The sequence below is a fragment of the Emys orbicularis genome, chromosome 6 (genome assembly GCF_028017835.1).
Source record: "Emys orbicularis isolate rEmyOrb1 chromosome 6, rEmyOrb1.hap1, whole genome shotgun sequence".
Classification (NCBI taxonomy): domain Eukaryota; kingdom Metazoa; phylum Chordata; order Testudines; family Emydidae; genus Emys; species Emys orbicularis.
The window spans coordinates 27,706,129-27,731,008 of record NC_088688.1 but is presented as its reverse complement, the minus strand read 5'-3'; the positions used below and the strand labels follow the sequence as shown (position 1 = coordinate 27,731,008).

General features: G+C 40.5%; 1 protein-coding gene across 1 annotated transcript in view; it reads left to right on the top strand.

Moving 5' to 3' along the window:
• The first annotated feature begins 6,837 nt into the window (after positions 1-6,837).
• C9 (complement C9) overlaps positions 6,838-24,880 on the top strand; it is a 29,402-nt gene continuing 11,359 nt past the window's right edge. Inside the window, exons 1-5 of the mRNA XM_065406975.1 lie at positions 6,838-6,986; positions 14,714-14,831; positions 17,768-17,915; positions 19,046-19,193; positions 22,327-22,465. Coding sequence (XP_065263047.1) covers positions 6,838-6,986; positions 14,714-14,831; positions 17,768-17,915; positions 19,046-19,193; positions 22,327-22,465 — 702 coding nt within the window. The remainder of the gene's footprint in view (positions 6,987-14,713; positions 14,832-17,767; positions 17,916-19,045; positions 19,194-22,326; positions 22,466-24,880) is intronic.

The window sequence follows — 24,880 nt, the reverse complement described above, 5'->3', positions numbered from 1 at the left end:
GATGTGCAGAAGAGTCTGGCCTTGTGGCTAATACAACTGACTAGCAAAGTTATTAGCTTTCTCAGTGGTTGGGGAAGGGAGGAGAACAAGACTGTTAATGTCTCTTTTTAAAAGAGTATATTTGAACTTGGAGCAATGCAAATCACTGACCCTAATTTCTAAACTAAGAAGAAATAGGTGGCCTCAGTCTGAATTTACTAATGGGATGCAGTGGAAGAGCTACCTCTTTTCCTAAAACTTATAGAATCTTATGGAGTTCAAGATTACCCACCCACATTAATTAATGTCCATGGCCCATAATTGCTGCAGGGTAGCTTTCAGTACCAAATTATAGAACAGGGATTCACTCCATGTGGTCTGCTTTTAATTTTGTTTCCAAGGATCAGAAGTCAGGTGACTTAGAACCAGTTACTACTTTTTTTAAACTGAGAATACCCTTCTCCTGAGATCAGTTTAGCTATGCTCTCTAGTATAATCCCTCTGTTTACAGTTGTTTCTTTGTAGCAGAATGATAGTTGGCATGTATACATCTGGGTCAAATATGGAAGCAGGACTTAATGCAGATAAGGGCAGCCTGAACCATGGTGAAACATAACTGACTCATATGAAATGTATGGACTCTCCCTGTGTCACTGCAGACTGAGAAATGCTAATACTTCAGCAGCATTTATACTTTGCTAACTAAAACAACTGTTTTGTTCTATTAACTTGATTTGATTTCACTGTTTCCTATAGTAAAGCTTAAAATATTCCTTCATACATTGGAAAAGGAATGCTTTCATTACAACCAATAAACTTTCCACTTGTCATAAATTTGATTTAGTCCCTTCTGCAAGGTGCACCAAGTTGAAAATTGACTTCTACTTTAGGAAAGACTTTGCACTTAAACTACAATAGGCAGGATTATTTAGAAACTGGCCAGCTCTTCCAGACTTTGAGTGGATAACCATTTCTAATGTAAAAATACAACAAATGCACTCTGCAGAACTCTGCATAAAAGGCTGCACTTATGTAGGAGATCCTACAAGTTAAACAAATCTTAGTTTCCCCTCTTCCCCCTGCTCAATTGTCTCAACCTTATAATGAGCTGACAGTATTACCATAACTAATATTTCCACATTTTACTGGAGGTCCTAATAGTTACCAGCTTCTTGCTGAAGTTTTAACATTAAATGTAGACTAGAACCGCTACAATACTTTTATCTGGTAAGCCTTTAGAATAATAGAGGGTGTTGAGAATACACTCTCTCTCTCTCTCTCTCTCTCTCTCTCGGCCTTTTTGCGTGCGTGTGTGTGGTTTGTTTTTTGGCAACATCTCTACTAGCAGTTTTATGTGGTGAGTGGGTGAAGTATTATCACTATTCCTAATCACTTTCTCTCTTTGCCAGAAACCAGGTATAACCGGCAAAGGACAAATGGAATAACAAGACACCCCTCCTTGTCACCATTTTCTACTCTTCTTATTTTGCATTGTCTGCCTTCATCCTTGATGCCTATTCTGATTGTTATTGTCTGTCTGCTGTGATCTAAAACCTGTCTGTGTGGACTGAAACATGAGCCCTCAAAGAGAACCTGCTGTTAACATAATTCAAGATGAAGCCAAGGAAAATACCCAGACTGGAGGCCCAGATTCAAGTTGGTGGATGTGAATTTTTTTCTGTAGCCTCTTCCTTTTTTTCTGATTAAGAACTGCATATGTAAGTCTTGTGGAAACACTGACTTCCAGTCTTACTGTGTTTTTTTTTTTTTAAACATGGTCACCTACACTTAAAATCCTTGCAGCACTTACTGTAATGGTTGTAGTAAGGAGTTGAGCACCCATTTTGAGGAAGAAACAATGTATTCTCCTCCACATAGGGAAAGGGAATTGTGGATTTAGAATCTCGCAAATTCTGCAGCAGAGTCACTTCAAGCAGGCTTTTTTCACACACATCTGGATTCCACTGATGGCTCTCACTACAAAATGGCAGCCATTTAAAGGTTTTCTTAAACCTCCACTCTTCAATGTACAATTGTTTTTCTTGTATTTATGGTGACACTGCAACTGGTGATAACTTATGGCTTTCCTTCTGATTTCTAAATAGTGGAAAACCAAAGTAGACAAGAAAAATCCAGTGCTTGCTAATTCATATTGAAAATGGCAAAATACTCTCCATCTGATTGTAATTAGTCCCTTAACTACAACATAGTTGCAGAATCTGGAAAAGCAGTGGCTGTAGAGAACAAACTCAAACACTGTTTCTAACTGACATTGTCTAAGCTAAAGTTCTGGAATCTGACCTTGGACCTAAAGCTGAAACACCTCATCCAAACTTCAACTTGTCCAATGTCCTGTGTTTTTTAAAATCCTCTAAGGGTTTTTCAGAATCAAATAGGGTGCTTGATTTTTCTTTCAAGCAAGAAAGCTTGGCAGATGGGTTTATTGAATCAGCTAAACTTCAGTCACAGACATGGTGTAGGTTGGTTCCAGTATGTGTTGGAAGGGCAAATGGCAATCTTGTATTGATCTTGACTTCACCTGATGCCTTAGTATTTTGTGAATTTTGATGCACCTCGTTCAATGTTTGAGGTAGCTCTCCGCCTCTCAAACGAGGTAGTGCCTTCTTTTGAGCCTCTGTACTAACTGACTTGTATCTAAATGAGTCACTTATAAACTAAACTGTTAGGTTACTTTGCTTTTTGGACAAAGGTCTAATCAGCTCTTACCGTTCCGTTGGTGGTTAGTTTCTTACTCAACCATTTATAAGTGTAAACTTGAAATACTATCATGTCTTTAATGTTGAATTGGATACCTAAACAGAGAATTACTTCTGGAAATTCAATTTGAAGGCAACTTGTTCTGTATATAACCTTTTTCTCTTGTGCACTTTCCTACAATGCAATTAAAAGTTATGAATTTATAAGTACTTGTCTCAAACTGGAAATGTAGAAACTTATGGATGCTACTATTATATAAACTGTAGTCGCACAACTAGTAAAGTTTTCTAATGACATTAAAAAGATGCAGCTCTTTATATCAAATGAGTAAGGGTTGTCTCTTTCCTGAAGGAGCAGTACAACAATGCATACGAACATGCCACACAGCATATTTGTTTCTTCTGGAGCAAGAACTGAACATCCTATGAGTTGATCACTATTTAGAACTTCCAATTTTATGGCCATTTCTGGCCAAACTGATAGACTTCCTCAAAGGAATCGTAGCATTCGCTATGCTTTCTAGTTAGAATACTTTGCTTAGTGGCTTTTCAGATAAGTTTAATTTGAGAGCCATTTTCTTCTATTTTATATACTTCAGAATTTCAAGTAGCTATTTTTTTAGGACCACTTTCTCCTCCATAGCTAGAGCACTTCAGTAAGAGCCAAATGGTATTGGAGAGAATAAGCATTGACAGATCAGCCCTGTAACACAGCAGTTGCTTGAATATTTTTTTTTAGAATGATCCCTGCCACTACCTTTAACCTAAAGATGCTTCAGGCATAGCAATGATACTTCCCTGGCACTTCAGCTTTTGTAGGAAAAGTTAGGATAGCCTTCCTAATGGGATGATTCAACTACATAGAAGATGGAACGGTATTTCAAGCAACCTTTTATTTTCATCCATGGTGGAATGAGCTGATGAAGGGTAAGTAATAGAAAAGACATAACCAATGTCCCTCTATCTGCTCTTAAACTGGGGCCAAACTCTAGCTTCTCTGACACGTGACAAACACAGTAAAATACTTGGATGTGAAACCACTCTAAATAGTGAACACTCCACTCCTGTGTCTAACAGGAAAAATGCTGATTTATGGCAATAGCCTGAATACAAGCCATTGGACTGCTAGTATTTAAAGTAACAAATATACAGCTGGTCAACAGTCCAAGTTCTGTTAGACAAATGCTGAAAGTGAAAATGTTGGTAAATATTTAAACTGACTATGGGACTTGGATTGCTAAAGAGTCAATGTCCATGTTTTCTGCTGGGAATAACTTGCCTCCTGAAACAGTACATCCTGCACTACAGTATACCGATTAGAAACAAAGATGAAATCCAGTTAAACACTCCTAGTTTTGTTTAAACAGTGCACCACGAACAGTTGTTACTCAAGCCTTCCCTGTTTAGTCCCAGTACATAGCACTATCCTTGTTCTGTGGGTAATGGCTTGTGAGTTGAGGGACAGTCAGTGTGCTTTGAGCAGCATTTCAGAACAAATCTGGCAACTCCTCCTTTAAACCTATTGTGGAAACAAATAGCCCTCCACCCATTACTGCACAGCATTAAAGGTTAGAGTGAGACTCTCTAGCCTAAAGGAATGGTCTGAGGCCAGGTCTATATTACAAACCTGTAGTGGTATAACACCACTCAGGGGCATGAAAAATCCACACCTCTGAGCAACATAGTTCTAACAACCTAACCCCTCATGTAGAGCAGTGGTCACCAGAAAAAAGTTTGAAAACCCAGTTGAAGTAATTGTTAATGTTCATTACACAACAGGTCATGAGGGGCTTAGGTTGGGGGAGTGGGCTCTGGGCAGGTGCTTGAGGTGCAGGAGGGGATTGGGGCTCTGGGCTGGGGGTGAAGGCTCTGGGGTGGAGCTGGGATGAGGGGTTTAGGGTAAAGGAAAGCCCTCAGTTTGGGGGGAAGGGTCAGGGCTGGGGCAGGTGAGTGGGGTGTGGGATGGGGCCTGGGCTTACCTCAGGCAGCTCCTGGTCAGCAGCACAGCAGGGCTGCTAAGCCAGGCTTCCTGCCTGTCCTGGCACCACAGGCTGCGCTGTGCTCCAGAAGTGGCAAGCAGCAGATCCAGCTCCTAGGCAGAGGCACATAAGCAGCTCTTGCCCACAGGTGCCAACCCCCAGCTCCCATTGGCATGGTGCCCCATAGCCCCCCACCTAGGAGCTGGACCTACTGCTGGCTGCTTCCAGGGCACAGTGCAGTGTCAGAACAGGTAGGAACTAGCCTGCCTTAACCACACAGCACTGCCAATGGGACTCTTAACAGCCCAGTCCACGGTGCAGACCAGAGCCACCACAACCAGTGCCTTGCATTCGATGACCCAATACTGGGTCGCAACCCACAGTTTGAAAACCACTGACAGAGAGAACACTATGTTGATGGGAGAGCTGCTCACATCAACACAGCTACCACCTCTGAAAGGTGGATTAACTACACGGATGGGAGATGCTCTCCCCTTGGTCTAGGAGCATCTTAGCTTAAGTACTACAGTGGCACAGCTGCATTGGTACACCAATGTAGCACTTTATGTGTAGACATGCCCTGTGTTTTTTGTAGAGACTTTGCCAAGACTACAGTGAGATGGTTTGAAAGGGAAAACTCATTCAACCCATCTACTAGTCTCCAATGCCGTTAAGAGTGGAAACCTGTCCACTTAATCTTAGTAAAGTGGAATGAAGTTGATTTGGCTTTGACAGTCAAAGATGACAGACCCTGATCGAAGTGTAAAGGCAGAGGAAAAGCCTTTAGCCTATAACCAAAATAACCACACACACGTGTCCCATGGAGCAAACTAACATTGGACAATTGCAAGTTTGCTACATCAAGTGCAAACTTATAGCTACTCTGCTGTATAAGGTTTTATCTTCCTGATATGTAGTTATTGCTTCACACTTCTGAAATGGTAAATGCTGTTAGAGTAGCAGGAGTCATTTGGTTATTAAAAGAACTGATCTGGATGAGCAAATGGGCATGGCCCACTTAACGGTACAGGTATCTCAACTATTCAGCACTAAAATGTTCCTGGTACAGAATGTCCATACCCTGAAATCTTTCCTACTAGGGAAACTTAACCCTGATTTTTGGGCACTTAAATGAGCAAGTGGGCCCCTCTCCTAGGTAATGGGCCAATCCCAAAATGAAGAGATTCCTAACTACAGGGAAATCCATAAAGGAAACAGCAAAAGGTTACATGCTCCATTCATCCCTGGAAAATAGGGCAGTAGATTCAATGTAATATATTGTTCCTGGGCTCAAAGCACTCAGCATGTATAATAGCCCATAATACCTGCAATACTATAGGCAGGTGACTTCTCCAGAATGAGTTTTGACAATGAAACTTTGACAGAGATAGTGGTCTTGGAAATAGCCACTGATGCACCATAAGTGGCACAGAGTAACATGACTCTTGCAGAATCCAGCACCTGGTGCCATCTCTATGAAATTGTGGGGTCTGATGGCAGTGTCCTAGGGACTCATCTGTTTTGAGTCCCTATACCCTTTAGACAAACAACTGGTTCTTCATGACTGAAGGCCAGAACAGCTGACTAGTAATTCAGTAGCACAATAAGGTTTAAACTAGTGTAAATGGTGAATTTTCTGTAACTTCAAGTCTTTAAACCATGATTTGAAGACTTCAGTAACTCAGCCAGAGTTTAGGAGTCTATTACAGGAGTGGGTGGGTAAGGTTCTCTGCCCTGTGATGTGCAGGAGTTCAGGGTAGATGATCACAATCTTAAAGTCTGAGTAAGTGCAAGTCCTTTGGGCTTGCAAAAAAATCTCCCCCTGTCCCAAGCTTCCACATTAGGATTCCTTGGAATATAGACAATTTCTGAACTGTTTATATTCCTTTTGCAGTATTCTCCAATGGAAAGTTATATGTATTCAAGTGTCTTCTAGCTCAGTAGAAAAGCTCTACTCCCTACCTGGTTGGAGAATACAGAAAAAAGAATACAGCACTCTTTGCTGGGGAAATACTGCAACAAAAGACAACCTGAATATTCATACAGACTTACTTTCCCACCATGCTTTCAGTGAACTCTAGAGCACGTACCATAAGTCAACATTAGCTATGGCCTATCATTGGCATGCTCTGTGGGTGTTGCCTTTGTGCTTCTGGTAATAAATGACGCAGGGAACAAATAAAGACTCCAAATTCAGTCCCAGCAGTTTCTTCCATCTAGCTAAAAAAGCTAGAAGCATGCATGCTATCCTGCAACTTACATGTGCGCTATGCATTTTAGAAGCCACCACCTTGGTTTCAGGAGAGAGAAGGTAATTCCTTTCATTTTTTCTTTGTATCAACAGCTTTGTACTGGATTTTGTTTTACCCAGAACAGACAGTAAAATGTGCGCATTAATCGACAGGGCTGTCATCTTATTGTAACCAAGAAAGATTCTTGTTACCTTTTTTTAAAATGCTACCTGGTAGTATCAATTTCAGACTCCTTAGATTTTATAGATTTCAGAGTAGCAGCCGTGTTAGTTTGTATCCGCAAAAAGAACAGGAGTACTTGTGGCACCTTAGAGACTAACAAATTTATTTGAGTATAAGCTTTCGTGGGCTTATGTTGCATCCAAAGAAGTGGGCTGTAGCCCACAAAAGCTCATGCTCAAATAAATTTGTTAGTCTCTAAGGTGCCACAAGTACTCCTGTTCTTTAGATTTTATATCGCATCTGTATGGCATAATAAGCATATATGGCTAAAGGCAGCGGTAGTTATATACTTGTATGGAGACCGTTATTTTAGCTCTGTTGTTTATAATAAACACAGTACTAAAGTATAATCTGGACTGTTGCTTGTTTTGCCTGACACATTTCTCCCTGAGAGATTCATTTACTTTTCTACTGATGGGGCTACAGATTACTGACATTTCAAAGCTCCTAGTCTATACTCCATTTTCTCAAGCCAGACCTTATTAATAGTGCATCAGTACCATGTAATAGTGACCAGCTCTTAAGAGTTGCGCTACTTATATGGTATCTCCATAAAGATATGCAAAAAGACACATTTCACCTTCAGCAGCAGAGTGCTGCCAGCTCAGTGCTCCTAAAGTGAGATTGTAGGAATTACCAAACTGGATCAGATCCAAGAGCCAGATCTAGTCCAATACCTTGTCTTTGACAGTGGTGAATACCAGATGCTTTGGGGGAAGGTATAAGAACCCTGAAGTAGGCAGAAATGGGATAACTAAAGCTGGGAGAACTTTTTTTTGGGGGGGGGGGGGAAATGAAGTGGTTTTGTCCACACACACACAAAAAAGGCTTTTTGGGGGGTGGGAGTCAGAAACAGAGGTGACCTGAATAGTTTCAGTTGAAGGGAAAAAAATTGTTTTGACTTGAAAAGTCTAAATAAAACATTGACTCAATGTTTTGATTTCAAATTTGGCCAATTAAAAAATAAAACACACACCCAGGGTGTAACTCCTGAAATGGCTGAACTGAAATGGAAAAACTCTAATTTAGAGTAGACAAACATTTTGGTGAACTTGAAGCAAACTATTTTTAGGGTTTGGCGGGTGTTTTTAGTCATCAGAAAAAATGTTTGAAAATTGTCTTGGTTCAAATGTAACTGGATTTTTTTTTTTTTTTTTTTGGTGTTGGCCCCAAAGTGAAGAAGTTGTCATTTGCTCAGCTCTAGGGATAATTTGTCCCACAGTAGCTTTCATCCTGACTTCCTAAAAGAGGCTTAAATCCTGAAGTATGAGAGTTAACATCCCTCCTAAAAAGTTTATTAACAATAACTGGATATTCTTAAGCTTCAAAGGGATGAAAGACACAGATCAGGTGGGAGGGGGGTTGGACTCATGAGTTCTATGATTTAGTTATGTGTTGTATGAAAATGTATTTCCTCTTATTGGCTTTGAATTTCCCATCTTTTCAATTCCAGTCCCCTTCTGATCTACCTTGTCTAAACTTTTATCATGTCCCATTTTATTTGTCTTCTTCATATCATGAAGAATCCTAATCTTCTCTCTTTTCCTATAAGTTTTTGAGGCCCTTCACCATTTTTGTTGCTCTTCTCTGGAAGTTCTGACATTATCCATTCAGAGGTGAGATTACTAGTATTGTACACAGATGAGAAGCCTTCTTGAGCCTTGAACTCAAAACCTCTTGGTGCCTGCAGCTTGCTCTTAACTCAACCATCAATCCAATTCCCTTGCTTAAATTCATCATTGATAACTATTTATTAAGATGGCCCAAGGACCATCATCTTATGATTTAACAAATTACAGTGTTGGCCAATAACAAATCCCTAACACAACCGGGTGTGTTTCTGGCACATCAATGTGAGTTCGGCCAGTGTTATGCAACCTAAGACCACAGGAAAAGTGCAATCAAGTTTCTGTGTAGATTGGGAAATTCTCCCAGCCCTCCCAAGAGCACTCTCCTCTCCCCTCCCCCCCCCCCCCAACTGCTGAAATGTCAATATTTTACTGTCAGCTAGCCAAGGCTCCCTGTTTTTTTATTTCTTCATTCAGGGACAGCTCAGATCCTTGATGAACAGATACACTGATCTTGGGTATATCAGTTCATGGGCCTCAGAGGCAATGCTTTGATGTGGAGCCCAACTCCTCCAGGGTTCAGGGATGTTCTCGGTTTCAGGGGGTTAGGTACATCCATGTGAGCCACTTTTTCAAAGTACAAAACTCACTTTGGAGAATGAAGCAGACAGCTGGGTGCTCCCTTCTGAGCAGAAATTATAGGGCATATTGAATTCAGCATTTGTCTTTGAAGTCCTTGCTCCCTGCTGTCATACTCTGCAGCATTCTTGATGGCTGAGCTGCTTTCAACTCCTTCCTGTTCAAACTAGGTGCATTAAATCTCCTGACTCAGCTCTGTTTGTGTCAGTGAGTAGAACTATTTCCCCGAGTTTAATAGTGAGATGACAAGCATGACATTTTTCACAATCTCCTCCATTTTAAATGACTTAATTTAAAACACTTTTCACACAGCTGTCACTCAGGCCTATCAGAGGGACATGGAATGTGGGTCAGTCTTCTTCTGAAGCCATCATTCTTTAGGATGTAGCAAAGCAAAAGCTAATAACTCTCCTGTATATAGAGACAATGGCTGCAGACCAAGCACTGGCGCTTTAGAGGTCATGAGATTATTTGCAACATATTCTTTATATTTAAGTTGACACATACCTGACAACTCAAGGCACAGGTGTCTGGTCTATGTCCCGGCCTGTAACTAGTCCCTTTGGAGTGACTCCTTTAGTGTACTGGATCCTGAGAAACCACATCGTTCCTCAGAGGGAAGGACGTGGCCTGCCTATTTCTGAAACTGGGCCTTTGGGCACCAACAATCCCTGTCGCTCTCTGTGACTTCCTGCACTGACTCCAGCTAAGCCAGACTCCTGTGAGAGGCTTGTATGGTATCTCTTCAGCATGCAATAGTCTCTGTAAGTATTTGCAGTGACACCAGGCAGCCTTTTCAAAACAAGGCAGCAATTTATTAGTCACCTGGCATGCAGCATCTGGAAGTCCTTAGGTTGGCATAGAGAAGCAACTGCTATAGAATCTCTTTGCTTCCTTTCTCTGTCTCTCTCCCTTTTGTCTCTCAGTGACAGCCCCGTGTCTTTATGAGCTCAGTTCTTAACACAGCCACCTGACACCTTTTTCCTTTGTTCTCCAGTTTTGGGCCTTTGCTCTGTTTCCCTGCAGACAGGTGGGGGAATCTCTTGGCTGTTAGTTACTAGGTATGAATGTCCTGGCCATTGGGGTTTCCATTGTCTAATCTGGATCTTCCACTCACATGTGTAGACTCTAGTCAGCTTGTTAATGACTCTGGTTTCTAACCAGGCTGTTATATGAATCAAATACCTCATCCCTACTGTTTACACTCTCAGTATGTAGGAACGCAAAGCACAGAGGAAAACTGATGTATGCACATGAATTATAAAATTATTACTGGGGGGAGGGATAGCTCAGTGGTTTGAGCATTGGCCTGCTAAACCCAGGGTTGTGAGTTCAATCCTTGAGGGAGCCACTTAGGGATCTGGGGCAAAATCAGTACTTGGTCCTGCTAGTGAAGGCAGGGGGCTGGACTTGATGACCTTTCAAGGTCCCTTCCAGTTCTAGGAGATAGGATATCTCCATTAATTTTAAATTTACCAAAATTCCTACATTTGTCAGAACAGGTTTCTAGCAAACCATGGGAACTCTATGCTACATGATGATGGGGTAGGGTACCTAACTCAGAAAGACAATAAAAGAGAGACAAGGTGGGTGAAGTAGTGCATTTTATTGGGCCAACTTCTGTTGGTGAATGAGAGAAGACTTGGAGCTCTTCTTCAGGTCTGGGAAAGGTAAGTACAGCTAAATACAAGGTGGAATAGACGGTTATGCACAAGAAGTTTCAAGAAACCATTCAAAATGAAGTGGGCAATTAACACCTCTGCACTCATAGGAGAAAGTAGATTTGGGTTACAGATTGAGAAATAAAACCAGTGTTTCTAGACTAGTCTATTTTTGGTGTCTAGCAGGTTTATAAATTTAAGCTCCCAGGTTTGTCTTTTGAAGTGTTTTGCAGGTTTCCTTTGAGTATGAGGACTAAGAGGTCAGCTATGGAGTAATCACTTTGTGAACAGAGTTTGTCCACGGGTAATAGGGTGTCTTTGTCTTATCATTTTTGTGTGTGAGTTCATTCAAGAGCATAGTGATGGTCTAGTTTTACCCATGTTGTTGTTGGGGCATTTGATGCACTGGATGAGGTACATCACATGTTGTGCTAGGCATGTGTAGAGCCCATGGATCTTGAAAGGTGTTGTGGACGGGGGGTGTTGATCTTTGTAGCAATGGGTACCTTTTTCAGTATCTTTGGGGCCAGATTCCCAAAGGTATTTATAAGACTAAAGAAGCAGCCAGTCACTTAGTAGAATTTGAAATCAATAGGAGTTAGGCATCTAGATGCCCTTGAAAAATCTTATTAGGCACCTATGTGCATCTGTAGGTGCCTAAACCACTTTTGGAAATCTAGCCCTTAGTGCCCGCTACTAGTATGTCCGAGGACAACTGGCCCACTCCCCTCTCTTTAGGGAATCTCCTTCTCCAAATCATGCCCAGTGCCAAATAAGTACAATGATCCCTACACGCTAGGAAATAGAGATCTCCATAAGTGTGTCAGGCAGGAGAAGCAGGCCAAGCAGTTACCTCTGGAGGTCCAGGAAGGAGTAAGCAGGCCAACCAGTCACCTGCAAAAATGATGAATGTGAGGGAAGAGAAAAAAATCCATTGCTTACTCTGTTTATTGCTTATTACGATGCTCTAGTGGACTGGGCTTTCCTATAGTGTTTACAATAGGCAGGGCCGTCCTTAGGCATACACAGCATAAATTTGGGGCACCCCTGGATCTTAGTGTCCACCCTTCCACCTCTTCCTATCCCTGTTCTAATCTGACCCTTCCAGCAGGCTCCCACCACACCTGTCTGCTGCAGCCTGGTGAGTCTTCCTCTGGAGGGGATCTAATACTTAAAAGTGAAAAAGCCTCCAGCCTGCCAGACCTATCAGCACAACATTGAAACTGTTAAAGAGCCATTCAAGTGGTAATGAAGACATTTAACAGGCATTTGCCATCCCCCAGGTATATACTGTCAGTTTCTGAATTTACTGACAAAAACAGTTGTGCATTACTGTAATATTTACTCAGAACATGTTAGTCTAGAGGACCTTAGTTTAAAATTTGATTTAAAAATATTTCGTTAGTGTGCTGCTGAAGATTATAATATCACATCTCTAAAAAATCCTTGCATAGATTTTTAGATGCACAATCCGAGTATTCATCTTAGCCTTAAATGCTTGGATCTTCAGACATATAGTTTTTTAAATAAATCCTTCAAAAGACCACCCTTATCTAAAATACACATGCGAGCCCGGGCTGCCGTCGGGCATAGGGGCACCAGTTTAATAATACTGAATAGGGCCCCATAAATCCTAAGGACGGCCCTGACAATAGGTAACTGGGCATCAGGAACATTGGGAAGGATAGTAGCTGTAACACAACATATGCATGACAGGAACACCTCTTGAGATTGTTCAGCAACTTTAAAAATAAATATATCCTTAGCCTGAAGCCATATCCACTGTCCAATCCCATCCGTCAGTGAGAGATATACACATACTTTGTATGTCAGTTTGTAGAGTACTTTGGGATGAAAAGAACTGTAGAAATACAAATCGCAACAGGGACAGATTCTGGCTGTAACTCACCAGTACAGAACTTTCCTGGAAGAGGTGAACTCCTCACTGACTCAAAGTCATCTGCTGTTAGCTGTCCCCAACACCCAGCATAGAGGATGTGGTGGTGCTCTATGTCTCTACACCAATACTACACAGGAATGTGCCCCTTTAAGGACTCTATGCCTGCAGCACATGATAGTGCATGCTGGAACTGGGGTGCAGAATCAGGGTGGTGTAACTGTCTCCCTGTCACCAACTCCACAGCCCCAAGCAGAGCTTGATGTAGAGAAAACTTTAGTGTAATACATCTGTGTGCACATAGCTGCTTTCAGCTTTCAAATTATTCTAGAGTCTCACCTATTTAAAGTATTCTCCTCCTCAGCCAAGGACCTATTTACCAATAGACCCAAGTTTGGGGCCCAGAGGTTTTGGGGTGAGAACCATTTTGAAGAGGGAGGCAGGGGAGCAGCTGGCTGGCTGGCATACATTTAGAAGTTGAAGCTGTGCTGGCTGACCCAGTGTCAGGATCCCAACAAGGGCAGTCAGGGCCAAAGGTCAGAGCAGGGGCAAACCTGAGGTTGGGAGTAGCAGAGGAACTTGTAGTCAAGTTCCAGGCCAGGATCAATACCAAGGGTCAAGAGGCAAAGTCCAAATCAAGCTGAGGTCAAAGCCAGAATGTCAGAAACAAGAAAGCAGAAATGGTTGTGGCAACTACAGAAGATCCACACTGTTGCCTGGATGCTTCCTAGAATACCCTGTGAGTTTATATAGGGCAGGGAGCCAGTCAGGAGCCTTCAGGCTGCTGTCTGTCAAACCCTTGAGATGGAACTTCCTATGGTCTCTGTCCACAGCAGGTCACAGTAAGTGGCATACTAGCTGGTTACAGCTGCTACTGGATGGTAGCCTGGAGATGTCAGCTGTTTGGTAGTTCTGCAGGCCTGGGGTCTAGACCTGTGGGGTCTCACACCCAGGAGAAGAGCACTACACTGGTTTGATGGCAGGGAACTGGAAGCAGCTTCAGAGCCAGCCAACGTGAGTTGGCCCTCTAAACTCTAAAGGGTTACACTGCATCCCTGAGCTGTTTAGGATTGAAGAGTTGCTGTCCGGTCAATTTAAGCCCCAAAGTATTTGTAAAATAATGGTCACTTTCTGTGTCTGTAGACTGATCATACAATGGATGAGAACTAGAAAGATGAACTAAGAGTTGATAGGAAGCCAGGTAAGGTAATCTTAAAAATATTGGTCCAAATTTTGGAAAGTGACTAGTGATTCTGGGTGCATCCATTTTTGGTGTCCAACTTGAGACACCTTGAAGGAGCCTGATTTTTCAGAAATTGTTGAGCACCCACTCCCTGAACACTAGGTCCTTTTATGGTATTTCAAGCTGGGCACCAAAATCACCAGTCACGTTTGAACATGTAGGCCTTTAATTCTGATTTTACCAAATCTTGGAGTTTATGTGCGATCCTTGGGCTGATCGTGAGCTGTTATTTCACTACCTTCCCTGACATGCAGCTTAACATGACCTACACAAAGACTAGATCCTGATCCATCCAGGAAAGAAGAAAAAATGTTGGTTCATTAACTGTTCTTTGACTTCAAATATTTGTAAAAAGTAAAATGTCCTCTACTTTCCCCTTTTAGCCTGGTGAAGAGTTTGAGAATGAGGTTGTTTGTATATCCAAATGCCAACGACTGCTGTGCTAGTGAACCAGGATGTAGCAAAAGGACGTTTGTTTTTAAACCATTAACCAATGTTTTAAAACTTGTGCTTGATTTTAGCCAACTGAGATTGTTTGAAATGTTTTGTTTGATAGCTCTTCAAGGAACGTTTTGCATAGGAGGACAAGAGAACCTAATGCTCAATCTCCAATAGACTGTAAACTGAGCCGTTGGAGTGAATGGGGACCATGTGACCCATGCTCAAATCTAAGGGTAAGCACTAAGTGTATTGTTTTATTTTAAAATGACACAGGAGTTACTGACTGACATTCACCCTTAGAAGTCCTCCATTATAATGAAGTGCTAAACTCCTCCTCAACATTCTGATGTTATGATTCAAGGGTACCCTCAACTGTTTTATACCTAAGAGCAGACTGATATGTAAAAGGGCTTTGTTGGCAAAACAGAAATTTTTGCAGGAAACATCAAAGTTTGATTGACTTTTTTTTAGGTTTTCATCAAAAACTCAAAAAACAAAAAACAATTACTGACAGCCAGGCTTTTCTGTTTTCATTTTTTGAAGAACATTTTTAAAAAATGAAGATTTTGTTTATGAAAACTTTTTAGTTTTTTGTCATTTTTCATGGTAACAAAAAACACCACATAAGCCTTTTGTGACTAGTGCCACAGCTATATAGCTGTTTATATGTGCATGTGAAGAATTAGTTACGAGTGCCACCTACTGGCACATAGGAATATGTGATATTGTGCATAAGCAGTAGGTTCCATAAAGGTATTTTTCTTATGCATGGCAAGTGACTTCCTGCATCCAGATCTTAACAAAGACCTTCAGACATAGCATCTTTGCTAATTTATTTGCAGTCATAATATGTGAGGGCTGTAAGTCTGGAATTAATGAACAAAAAGTAAGTTCTCCTAAACCTCGACTTGTGTTTGTGTATAATTTGGGGACTTCTTTTGTAGAAAAAAACTTGGTTCCAAGTAAATAAAATACTAAGGATGAGGCCAGTTCAGTATGAAGACTAAAATGTAAATAAAATATGAAATTTGTACTTGTTCCATAAGAATTTAAGAGAGACAAAATAGGGGAGGTAATATCTTTTATTGGACGAATTTCTGTTGATGGAAGCTACAAGATTTCAAGCTACACAAAGATGTTCCTCAGAATTTGGTTATTAATGAAAGATTCCCACAAAAGTATCTGCAGTCTTCCCAATCCTCAGTAATGTAAATCAACGTAGCTTCACTGAAGTTAATGAAGTTATGCTGATGGACATTAGCTGAGAATCTGGCCATAATTTGAAATATTATTTTTAATAAAATGTACTACTTAGATTTTTCTCAGTGTAACCTACTAATATAAATGAGAGAAAGCATTATTTAGTGGAGAAACAGAAGAATGAGACTCAAGAGTAGATCTATATGAATAATATATTTTTCAGTTTTCTGGCTAAAACAAAAAATTACAGTTCGGGTCGACCCAAATTGATTTATTTATTTTTTTGGACAAACTAGTTTGGTTTGTCAAAAGAAAATTCCATTTTTGTTTCTCTTTTTAAAATTAACACAAATTAGCAAAATGTTTCAGTCAACCCTGTGACAGTGCTGCCCGTGGGAGCCAGCTGAGGTCACTCAATTAAGGTGAACTGCAAACAGAACGGGGCAGACAAGCCCCAAAAGCTGGTGGATATTCCAATACTTAGATTTACCAAGCCAGCACAAAACAACTTCTATATTACCATACAGGTTACTCAGAAGTCCAAGCAATGCAGTTCCCTTAAAGTGCCCAGCCTCAGGCCTCCATCCAGACACACATGTCAAACATATGATGATAATTACTGAAAATCTTATCTCATCATATAAAGAAAAGGTTCTTCCAATCCCAAAGGATCAGCCACATACCCAGGTCCAATTATAACTTAGATCTTGCCCAAAATACAAGCTTATAGTCAATTCTTATTAATTAAGCTAAAATTTATTAAAAAAGAAAAGAGAGTGAGTGTTGGTTAAAAGATCAATATACATACAGACTTGAATTCAATTCTTGAGGTTTAGATACATAGCAGAGATGAGCTTGTAGTTGCCAAAAGTCCTTTTAGAAATAGTCCATAGGTTATAGTCCAATGTCCATGTTCAGGGTGACTCCAGTCAATGCCTGGGGATCTCAATCCTTATGGCTTAAGGTTTCCCCCTCTTGAAACCCAAAGCAGATCTGAGATGAAGCAGGATCGTGTCCCAGGGTTCTTAAACATTTCCAGCAGCCTTTTGGCCTGAGAAAACAATAGGCTTAACTCTCCTTCTTCCAAACATCCTGGCAATTAGCACAGGGTAATTTATCCATTAAACAGTTCAGATACAGGTTACCACAACCTTCAAAGAGACATATAGACAATAATACTATTTCACTCAAGTATCTTCCTAAATGTTAATATTCCTTTCTTGATCTTTGAATCAAAGCTATAGCAATAGACAAGACTTGTTTGCTTACATCACAAGACCTGAGCAAACACCTACCCTTCTACCTCTAACAATGCAGACTTGCATTTCAAAGCTCTATTTATTTACATATCTTCCTAACCAGTTTCTAAAGTTCAGCCATGGGTCAGGTCAGTCTGAGTTAATTAACTCTTTCTGGACCTGTCATTTTTCAATGAGATATTATATTACACTTATAACGTCACAAACCCAAATCTGCATTTTTTGTTTAAAAAAAAGTTTAGTCTGAAAAATTTCATCCATCTCTAATGAGATCTGAGTTCTGTTGTGCCTCTGTGAACAACTTGCTGTGTGACATTAGGAAAGTCATTTAACCTACCTGTTCCTCAATGTCCACTGTGCTTTAAGAAAAAAAGGAGAGTACTTCAAAGATGTGATTTGTAACCTGTTTTGAGATGCTGTAAAAATGCTGCATAAGTGCAAAATATTTTTTATTTTATTATTATTAGAGCGAGTCAAAATGTTTTCAATTTCTAAATGTTGACAAAATTTCCAACTTTGAGATTAAGGGACAAAAAGGGAAACGTATTGATGACATTTCCACAAAATATTTTTCCTGGTTTTCAACCAATCAGCTCATGAAGAAATTTCTAACTTGGATGAAATTTTGAGGGGGAAAATTTCTAGTTATATTTGAATTTTTGTCTTGTTTTTCTTTAAGCAGATCTAATTATTATTATATATCTTTGTAGTTTCGCTCTAGAAGTGTTCAGAAATTTGGACAGTTTCGTGGGAAACGGTGCCTGGAATCATTGGGAGACACACAAAGCTGTAAAACCAGCATAGCCTGTCCAGAAGAGCAAGAAATCGCTTGTGGAGCTGACTTTAGATGTGATTCTGGTAGGTGTTGCTTTCACACCAGGCTAATTAGTTCAGCAAAGCATGGAAGCATCTACTTAATTTTAAGCACATGTTCAAATCACATTTAAAGTCAATAGATTTAAATACGTGCTTAAAGTTAAACACATGCTTAAATACTTTGCTGAATATGGATAGTTTGCTAAATCAGGGCCTATATATTTAGGTTTAAATTCCTTAACTATTCTTTCTGTTCCATCTGAAAAGTTGCCAGTTCCACAAGTTTCCTTTCTTATGTTGTATCCATTCCAAATGGAGCTGAGTGAATCTTTTTTGTTTACGCTTTATGAAAAATCAGTGGGGAAAAGAGACATTTAAGTGGCGAAGTCCAGGTGACTTCAGCAGTTCAGTCTATCTCTGGAGATCTAGGTTCAAACCCTCTTAGAATACAGGTAAAATTACAAAACTCTATGACTTTATTTTGCATAGGGGGGATTTGACAAATCAACCCTCCCAAGGCATATTTTAGTAATACTACATAGACATTAGTTAGCACTTTACAGGCCAGCTAATTGACATCAATAGACTGCATCTTCTTATGTCAGGGCTGATTTAAAATCTTTAAATCATGTAGAGACAATTAATCTGCACAAAACCACTGAGGTGAAATCCTCCCTTCATTGAAGTTAATGGCAAAACTCCCAATGACTTTAATGGGGTCAGAATTTCTCCCCTTGTTTGTACGTCACAATAAAAACATAAATTATTTTGAGTATATGCTACATCCTCCCAAGCAACTCAAAAATATGACTTTGCTGACGCTAACCTATAAGAACTAATGTTTTCCCACACTCTTATACTTCAAAGAAAAATACCCCAAATCTTGACATTAAACAATAATCTAAAAATAAATCAAATCACGATAATCTCTATGAATGTCAGAAATTCTTCTGCCATTTAATTTTCTGTGCCATCCCATTAAAAATAATTGGTAAATTTAAAGGCTTTTTTTCTCACTTAGAGGAACAAGAGATTAGGTTTTTACCTCTTTCTGGCTGAAATGAAAATACACCTTCTAAGAGGAAGATTCCAGTAAGGAATATTTGTTTTTCTGATGTAAACCCCATGTTAAAAAAGGATTAGAAATGTTCAGTTCTTCATTCTTTGCTTAGGTCGATGTATAAAGAAGAGGCTTGTGTGTAATGTGGACAATGACTGTGGAGACTTTTCTGATGAAAGTGACTGTGAGAGAGATCCAAAATCACCATGTCGTGACCCGGACATTGAAGTGTCAGAGATTGGAAGGACTGCTGGACAAGGGTATTCAATGAAAAGCCATAGCTAAAGGGAGACACCCTGGTTGGCACCAGACAAAGTTAGGAGACATGGGCCAGATGATCAGGCCCCAAGATTCTATTCATGATCTACTAGCCTCTTCTGTGACCTTGGGCAAAATTCTTAACCTCTGTTTCCTTTTACTCATCTGGGGTTAATAATGCTTAATAATGCCCTGAGATCAGGCAAAAAGCACTGTAAGTGCCACGTGTTGCTGCTATTATATTAACCCACCTTTGCTTCAGGGAAGGCAGCTGAAGGTATTTTAAATAAGTTTTACAAACGGAGGCACCAACATCATCAGATTTGGGCAGTTCTTCCTGGAGAATGACCAGAGAATCTCCTCCTTCCCATCCCCACTCCAGCAGGTGGCCATCACCTTCCAGCAACCTCTTGACTAAGCCCCACTGCTGTGGCTATATTCATATTCCTCCAAGCACAAGCTCTATACCGGGGTAGTCAATAGGCAGACCGCGGGCCAAATCCGGACCACCAGATGCTTTTGAATGGACCCCAAAATCTTTTTATTTATTTATTCCTGGGCGGTGGGTAATGGAGGCTGGGGGAGGCTAAGCCTCCCCAGACCTCTGCTAATGGTTCCTGCAGCAGCCTCTGGGCAGTGTTCAGAGCACCTCTGGGCGGCCCACAGTCCTGGCTCAGCTCCAGCGGGCCGGCCAGGGCTCCGCTGGGCTCCTCCAGGCACCAGTGGGCCGGCCAGGGCTCCTCCAGACGCTGGTAGGCCAGGGTTCAGGCCTGCATCTGTGCGCCGGCCAGCAAGAGTAGTGGAACTGGAAAGGGTGGGGCGGGGCCTTGGGTGGAAGAGGCGGGGCAGGGGGCTAGCCTCCCCACACAGGGGATGCACACACCACCAATGTATTTATTATCTTTTTTTTTTATTGTTTTCTCTGGAGTCTGAGCCTTGACTATACCTTGACCAAGAAATTTGGATCTTGACAAAAAAGTAATTGACTACCCCTGCTCTATATCGTGCAGTGTGTTCCAGAGCACGTAAGGTTTGCTCATTGTGGGCCTTACAAAATGGCCATGCCACTGGTGCTGGGTTCTGTAACTAGATCTGTAGAAGTAGTGCCCAGGAGGTTGCATGAGGGGGATGGATACCATGTTGAGATTCTGCCTCTCCAGCCCTCCCCCCTTGCCCAATCTAGAAATGGCTGGGGTTTAGCAAGGCATCCATCATCAAATTTCTCAAACCTTTATATATTAGGTAGCTGGGTTTGGGGGAGGGTGGGTTAGTTCACTATTGTTCTTAGAGCAGCTTCTCAAACAATCTTTCCCCACCATCATCATACTAGAGTAATATCAGAAAAATGAGAAAATATATCCAGATATTTTTTCATCAAAAGTCTGCATCTATAGCAATTATACCCTCCATTACTACCGTTACTACCTCGCAGACAGGGAATATAAGAAAAATGTTTGTTTGTTTGTTTTAACATCCTATGGACTACCGAATCCCCAGAGCTTCATTGGTTACAGCAGCATTTTTCATCTTCTTTTCTTTGCATATATTTACCTTTCCTTTCCCATCCTCTAGGTAGTCGGAGGTTTGTTGGCTTGTTAGGTTTGGTTATTGGTTTGGGGAGTTGCTCTCTCTTGTTTTGGGGTTTGGGACGGGGGGGAAGGGCCTGTAATTTATCTACAAATTGAATTGGAAATCAGCAGCATAAACTGGAACAGACAAAAATATCAGCATGTTGCAGCTCCACCTAGTGTTCAACTGAAAATTATAGCCCTCCCATATCACCTCTATCTCAGAAATAGTCTAAAATTGATAAATGAAGACCTTTATAACCGAAAAACAAGCAAACATTATTTTTGAAGTTCCCAGAAATGTGCTAGGCACTTAAAGTCTTTTAGTGTTATTACAATTAGTTAGCTCTTCTATAAGGAAAATATTGTTTAGATGTATAATAGCAGTGTTCATTGTTCTGTTGAATGATAGCTATTTGATAAGGTCAACAGTGTGCATAGTGCTGTACAGGACACAAATATTGTGACAGCCTCTGCCCCAGAGAGCTTACAATCTAGGAGACAGACAAGAAAAGGCAAATCCCAGTATGAGATCCCACAGGAAGGAGTGATTTTAGGTATATCTTCTTTGTACACTTGTTGTTATCTCACATTCTCACCAGATCTATGAAACTGGAAGATGAATCTGTTAACTTTCCTGTGTTTGCTATTATTTTAATTGCCTTTCCTCCGATCTAGGCCACTGTAGTGCCCTAGCTCTATTTCTTCCTGAGCAGTGTTTAGGATAACATTAGCTGTATATTCCTTCTGAAGGCTGGGTGGCTTCTGTACACACTTGATATTGCAAAATATAGTAATATACAATATAATATTGAGAATTAGAAACAATCTGATAAAAGTGTATTTGGAAAAATATATCCTTATTTTGATCCCATAAAGATTGCTAGCTATGAATAGCTATTTGAGAAGAAATAGGTCTTTATTATAGGGTTCCTTTCATTCCAAAGGATCCCATCATGTTTCATTTTTATTAATAATACCAATCACTTTTTCATTCTTGCACTTTTCATCCACAGACTTGAAAGTGCTTTACAAAGGACATATCATTATCCCCATTTTACAGATGGGAAAACTAAGGCCCCAAGACGTGACTTGCCTAGTGTCACTGAGCATCCCAGTGGCAGAACTGAGACTAGAATGCTGCTCTCCCAAGTCCTAATGTGGTGCCCTATCCATTAGGACATTCTGCTGCCTATTTAGTCTTTTGATTTCTATTATCAGAGTTTCCATCCCAAGCTCCTGGGCACCCTTAACAATCTTTATAAACAAATGTAACATACAAAACCCATGGTACACTTGTAGCGCCACTGAATCCAGTAACTTCTGAGATGAACTATGGCAGTACATTGGCTCAGGGCAATATTGCAAACCCTCACTCTTGTGAAAAGTCTTATGGGATCTTTAATATCAATGCTGAACAACAGGAACTCCAGATTCAGTTTTTTGTCAGTTGTCATATGTAATTTTTATGTAGTTTGGCTTTTCTAGGTCATAATACTGCTGTCTACAGGCTAAAGGTGCTAACACCATCTTTTTGAAGTTTAACGTGTCTTTATTTTCCTTGTAGAATCAACATTCTAGGAATGCAGCCAATGGCAAGCCCATTTGAAAATGAGTATTTTAATGGTCTTTGTGAACGAGTGCGTGATGGGAATACCAGGACCTATTACCGCAAGCCATGGAATGTTGCTTTTCTCAACTATGATGTAAGCCTCTATGTAAAAATTAGGAGGTGGTTGACTGAGATTCAGTTTTCCAACAGGATGTGAAAACTCTCTCTTAATTCAGGCATTAATAATTCTTCCATAGTATGATTTTGGCAGAATCCAGAAGAGAAGATCTTATTTGTATTAATGGTAGTTCCTAGAGGCCCGACTAAGGTGGGTTCTGCACTTGGAGCTGTGATTCCCAGCTCCCGAGCACACACTCGCTCTAGCGCTCATTGAGGTAGTGCACTAAAAAAGTAGTGTAGCTGGAGCAGCATGGGCGGTAGCGAGCAGCAGAATGGGCTAGCCTCCTGACTACGTACCACGGGCCTGAGTGGGTTTGTACTTGGGGCGGCTACCCCGTGCTTCTACTCACCACTACCCATGCTACCACAGTTACTCTTCTATTTTAGTGCACTACCTCAATGAGAGCTAGAGTGAGTGTGTGTACGCGAGCTGAGAATCACACCTCCAGCTCCAAGTGTAGATGTAGCCTATATACCCATTGAGTTTAGTGTGCTCTATTCACTCAGTCCATAGTAAGAGACAGTCCTTTCCCCCAAAGAGTTTACACTCTAAATAGTCAAGACAGAGATGACAGGTGGGAAGAAGGGAGCATTATTATCTCTATTTTACAGATGGGGAGTTGAGGCACACAGAGATTAAGTAACTTTCTCAAAGAGCCTAGCTCTCCTGAGCCCCAGTTGAGTCCCATAACCACCAGATCACCTTTCCTTTGCAGATTCAGACGAAGATTTTCAAAGCCTTCTAGGAGATTTGGATGCTAATTCACATTAATATTAAAATCCTTTTGGTGGCTCAGCCTCAGTTCAGTTTATAGCTAAAAATAATTACTATTCTATAGCTACCTAGTTTTCTGCATCTACATAAGCAAGAAATAACATGGTGGCAATCTAAGGGTGCTTCAAGAGGAAATTCCTGAAAAATATTAAAAGCTACTTAATAATTAAACTTTTCCTAGAGAAAAATTTCTGTACCTAAGCAATTTTAACTTATGTATCCAATTGACTTCACAGCCGCTAAGGTTCTGTGTCAATACAAGTAAGGCTAGCTAAATCTGACCCATAAAGCATTGCCATGCAGCATGTATATTTATTTTTGGTGGTGGTAACATTTCTTTGTTACCAAACCTGTATATTCTACTAATACAAAAAAATATGATACTGTTAGTATTTTTATTTAACATTAAAAGCAAGTATTTGGAATTAGCCATAGACTAAGGGTACCGAAGATGGAAGAGGGTGAAATGGCAATGCTGCTTCATTTCTGAGGTTGAGACTCCATAAAGATTCCTATCTGCATTCTAATAGGAAATTGAAGATTATAATCCCTTAAATGTAACGGCACTTTCCCAGTTTTACATAGCAAAGACTTTACACCCACTGAAGCAGAAAGAAAAAAAAGGGGGGGGGAGTCACTGCAACTTTGCTTACTTGTGAACAGCTGAGCTGATCCAGATGTTGGGGGAGGAGACGGGGTTCCATATGTTTTGATTTTTTAGAGTTTTATGATACATTCATGCCACATGTGAAACTGGATAATTTTGCCTTTTACACATACCCTGAAAAGGCAAAAATCATTAAAAGAGCCAAATGAAATGAAATTATGCATATCATAGTTGAATCTAACAAAATGGTCACAGTTTGACAAGCATTTGTCACATATAAAATCATTTTCAGTGACTGCGAGCAGAGATAAAAAAAATAAATATCATAAATGCAGTGCCAACCATGTAACACAATGGTAAATTCTGAAGCAACTGTGTGAAATTTGTCATGACATTTCTGCAAATGATTTCTCCATGAAAGCTCTGTGAGATTCTTGTGTTGTCAAAGTAAAATCTAAATGATAACTTGCCCAAAGACTGCTGTATGGAGGGTTTCAAGTGACTACTTTTTTGGGTGCCAACTTGACACCTCTTAAAGGAGTCTGATTTTCATAGGTGAGGTATATAGCATTTTCTAAAAGACAGGCTGCTTTAAAGTGGTTCAAATTGTATTGAGCTTTAATTGAGCACCTGATACTGACACCCAAAATCACTAGTCACTTTTGAAAATATTCACCTTTATATTTTGAAAGCATTTAATTTCCAGTTTTCTTGTTCTATAGAGAAATCAAGACCAAAGTGCAGCAATAGTTGTTTCACATACCGATTAAAGCTGATCAGAAAATGGGCTTTTATGAGACAGAAAATTTTGTTTTGACGTATTTTTCAGCTGAAAACCAAAATGTTTCCATTTGGATATGCTGGCATGGTGCCCCATGTGAGCTGGTTCACATGCCTCATGCTCCCATTTTCCTATATAGGCAGACTACCTGATTAGACTACAACTCCCATGATGCACCACAGTCTCCCCTCATGATGAGGGGAGGCTGTTTCATCATGGGGGTCTC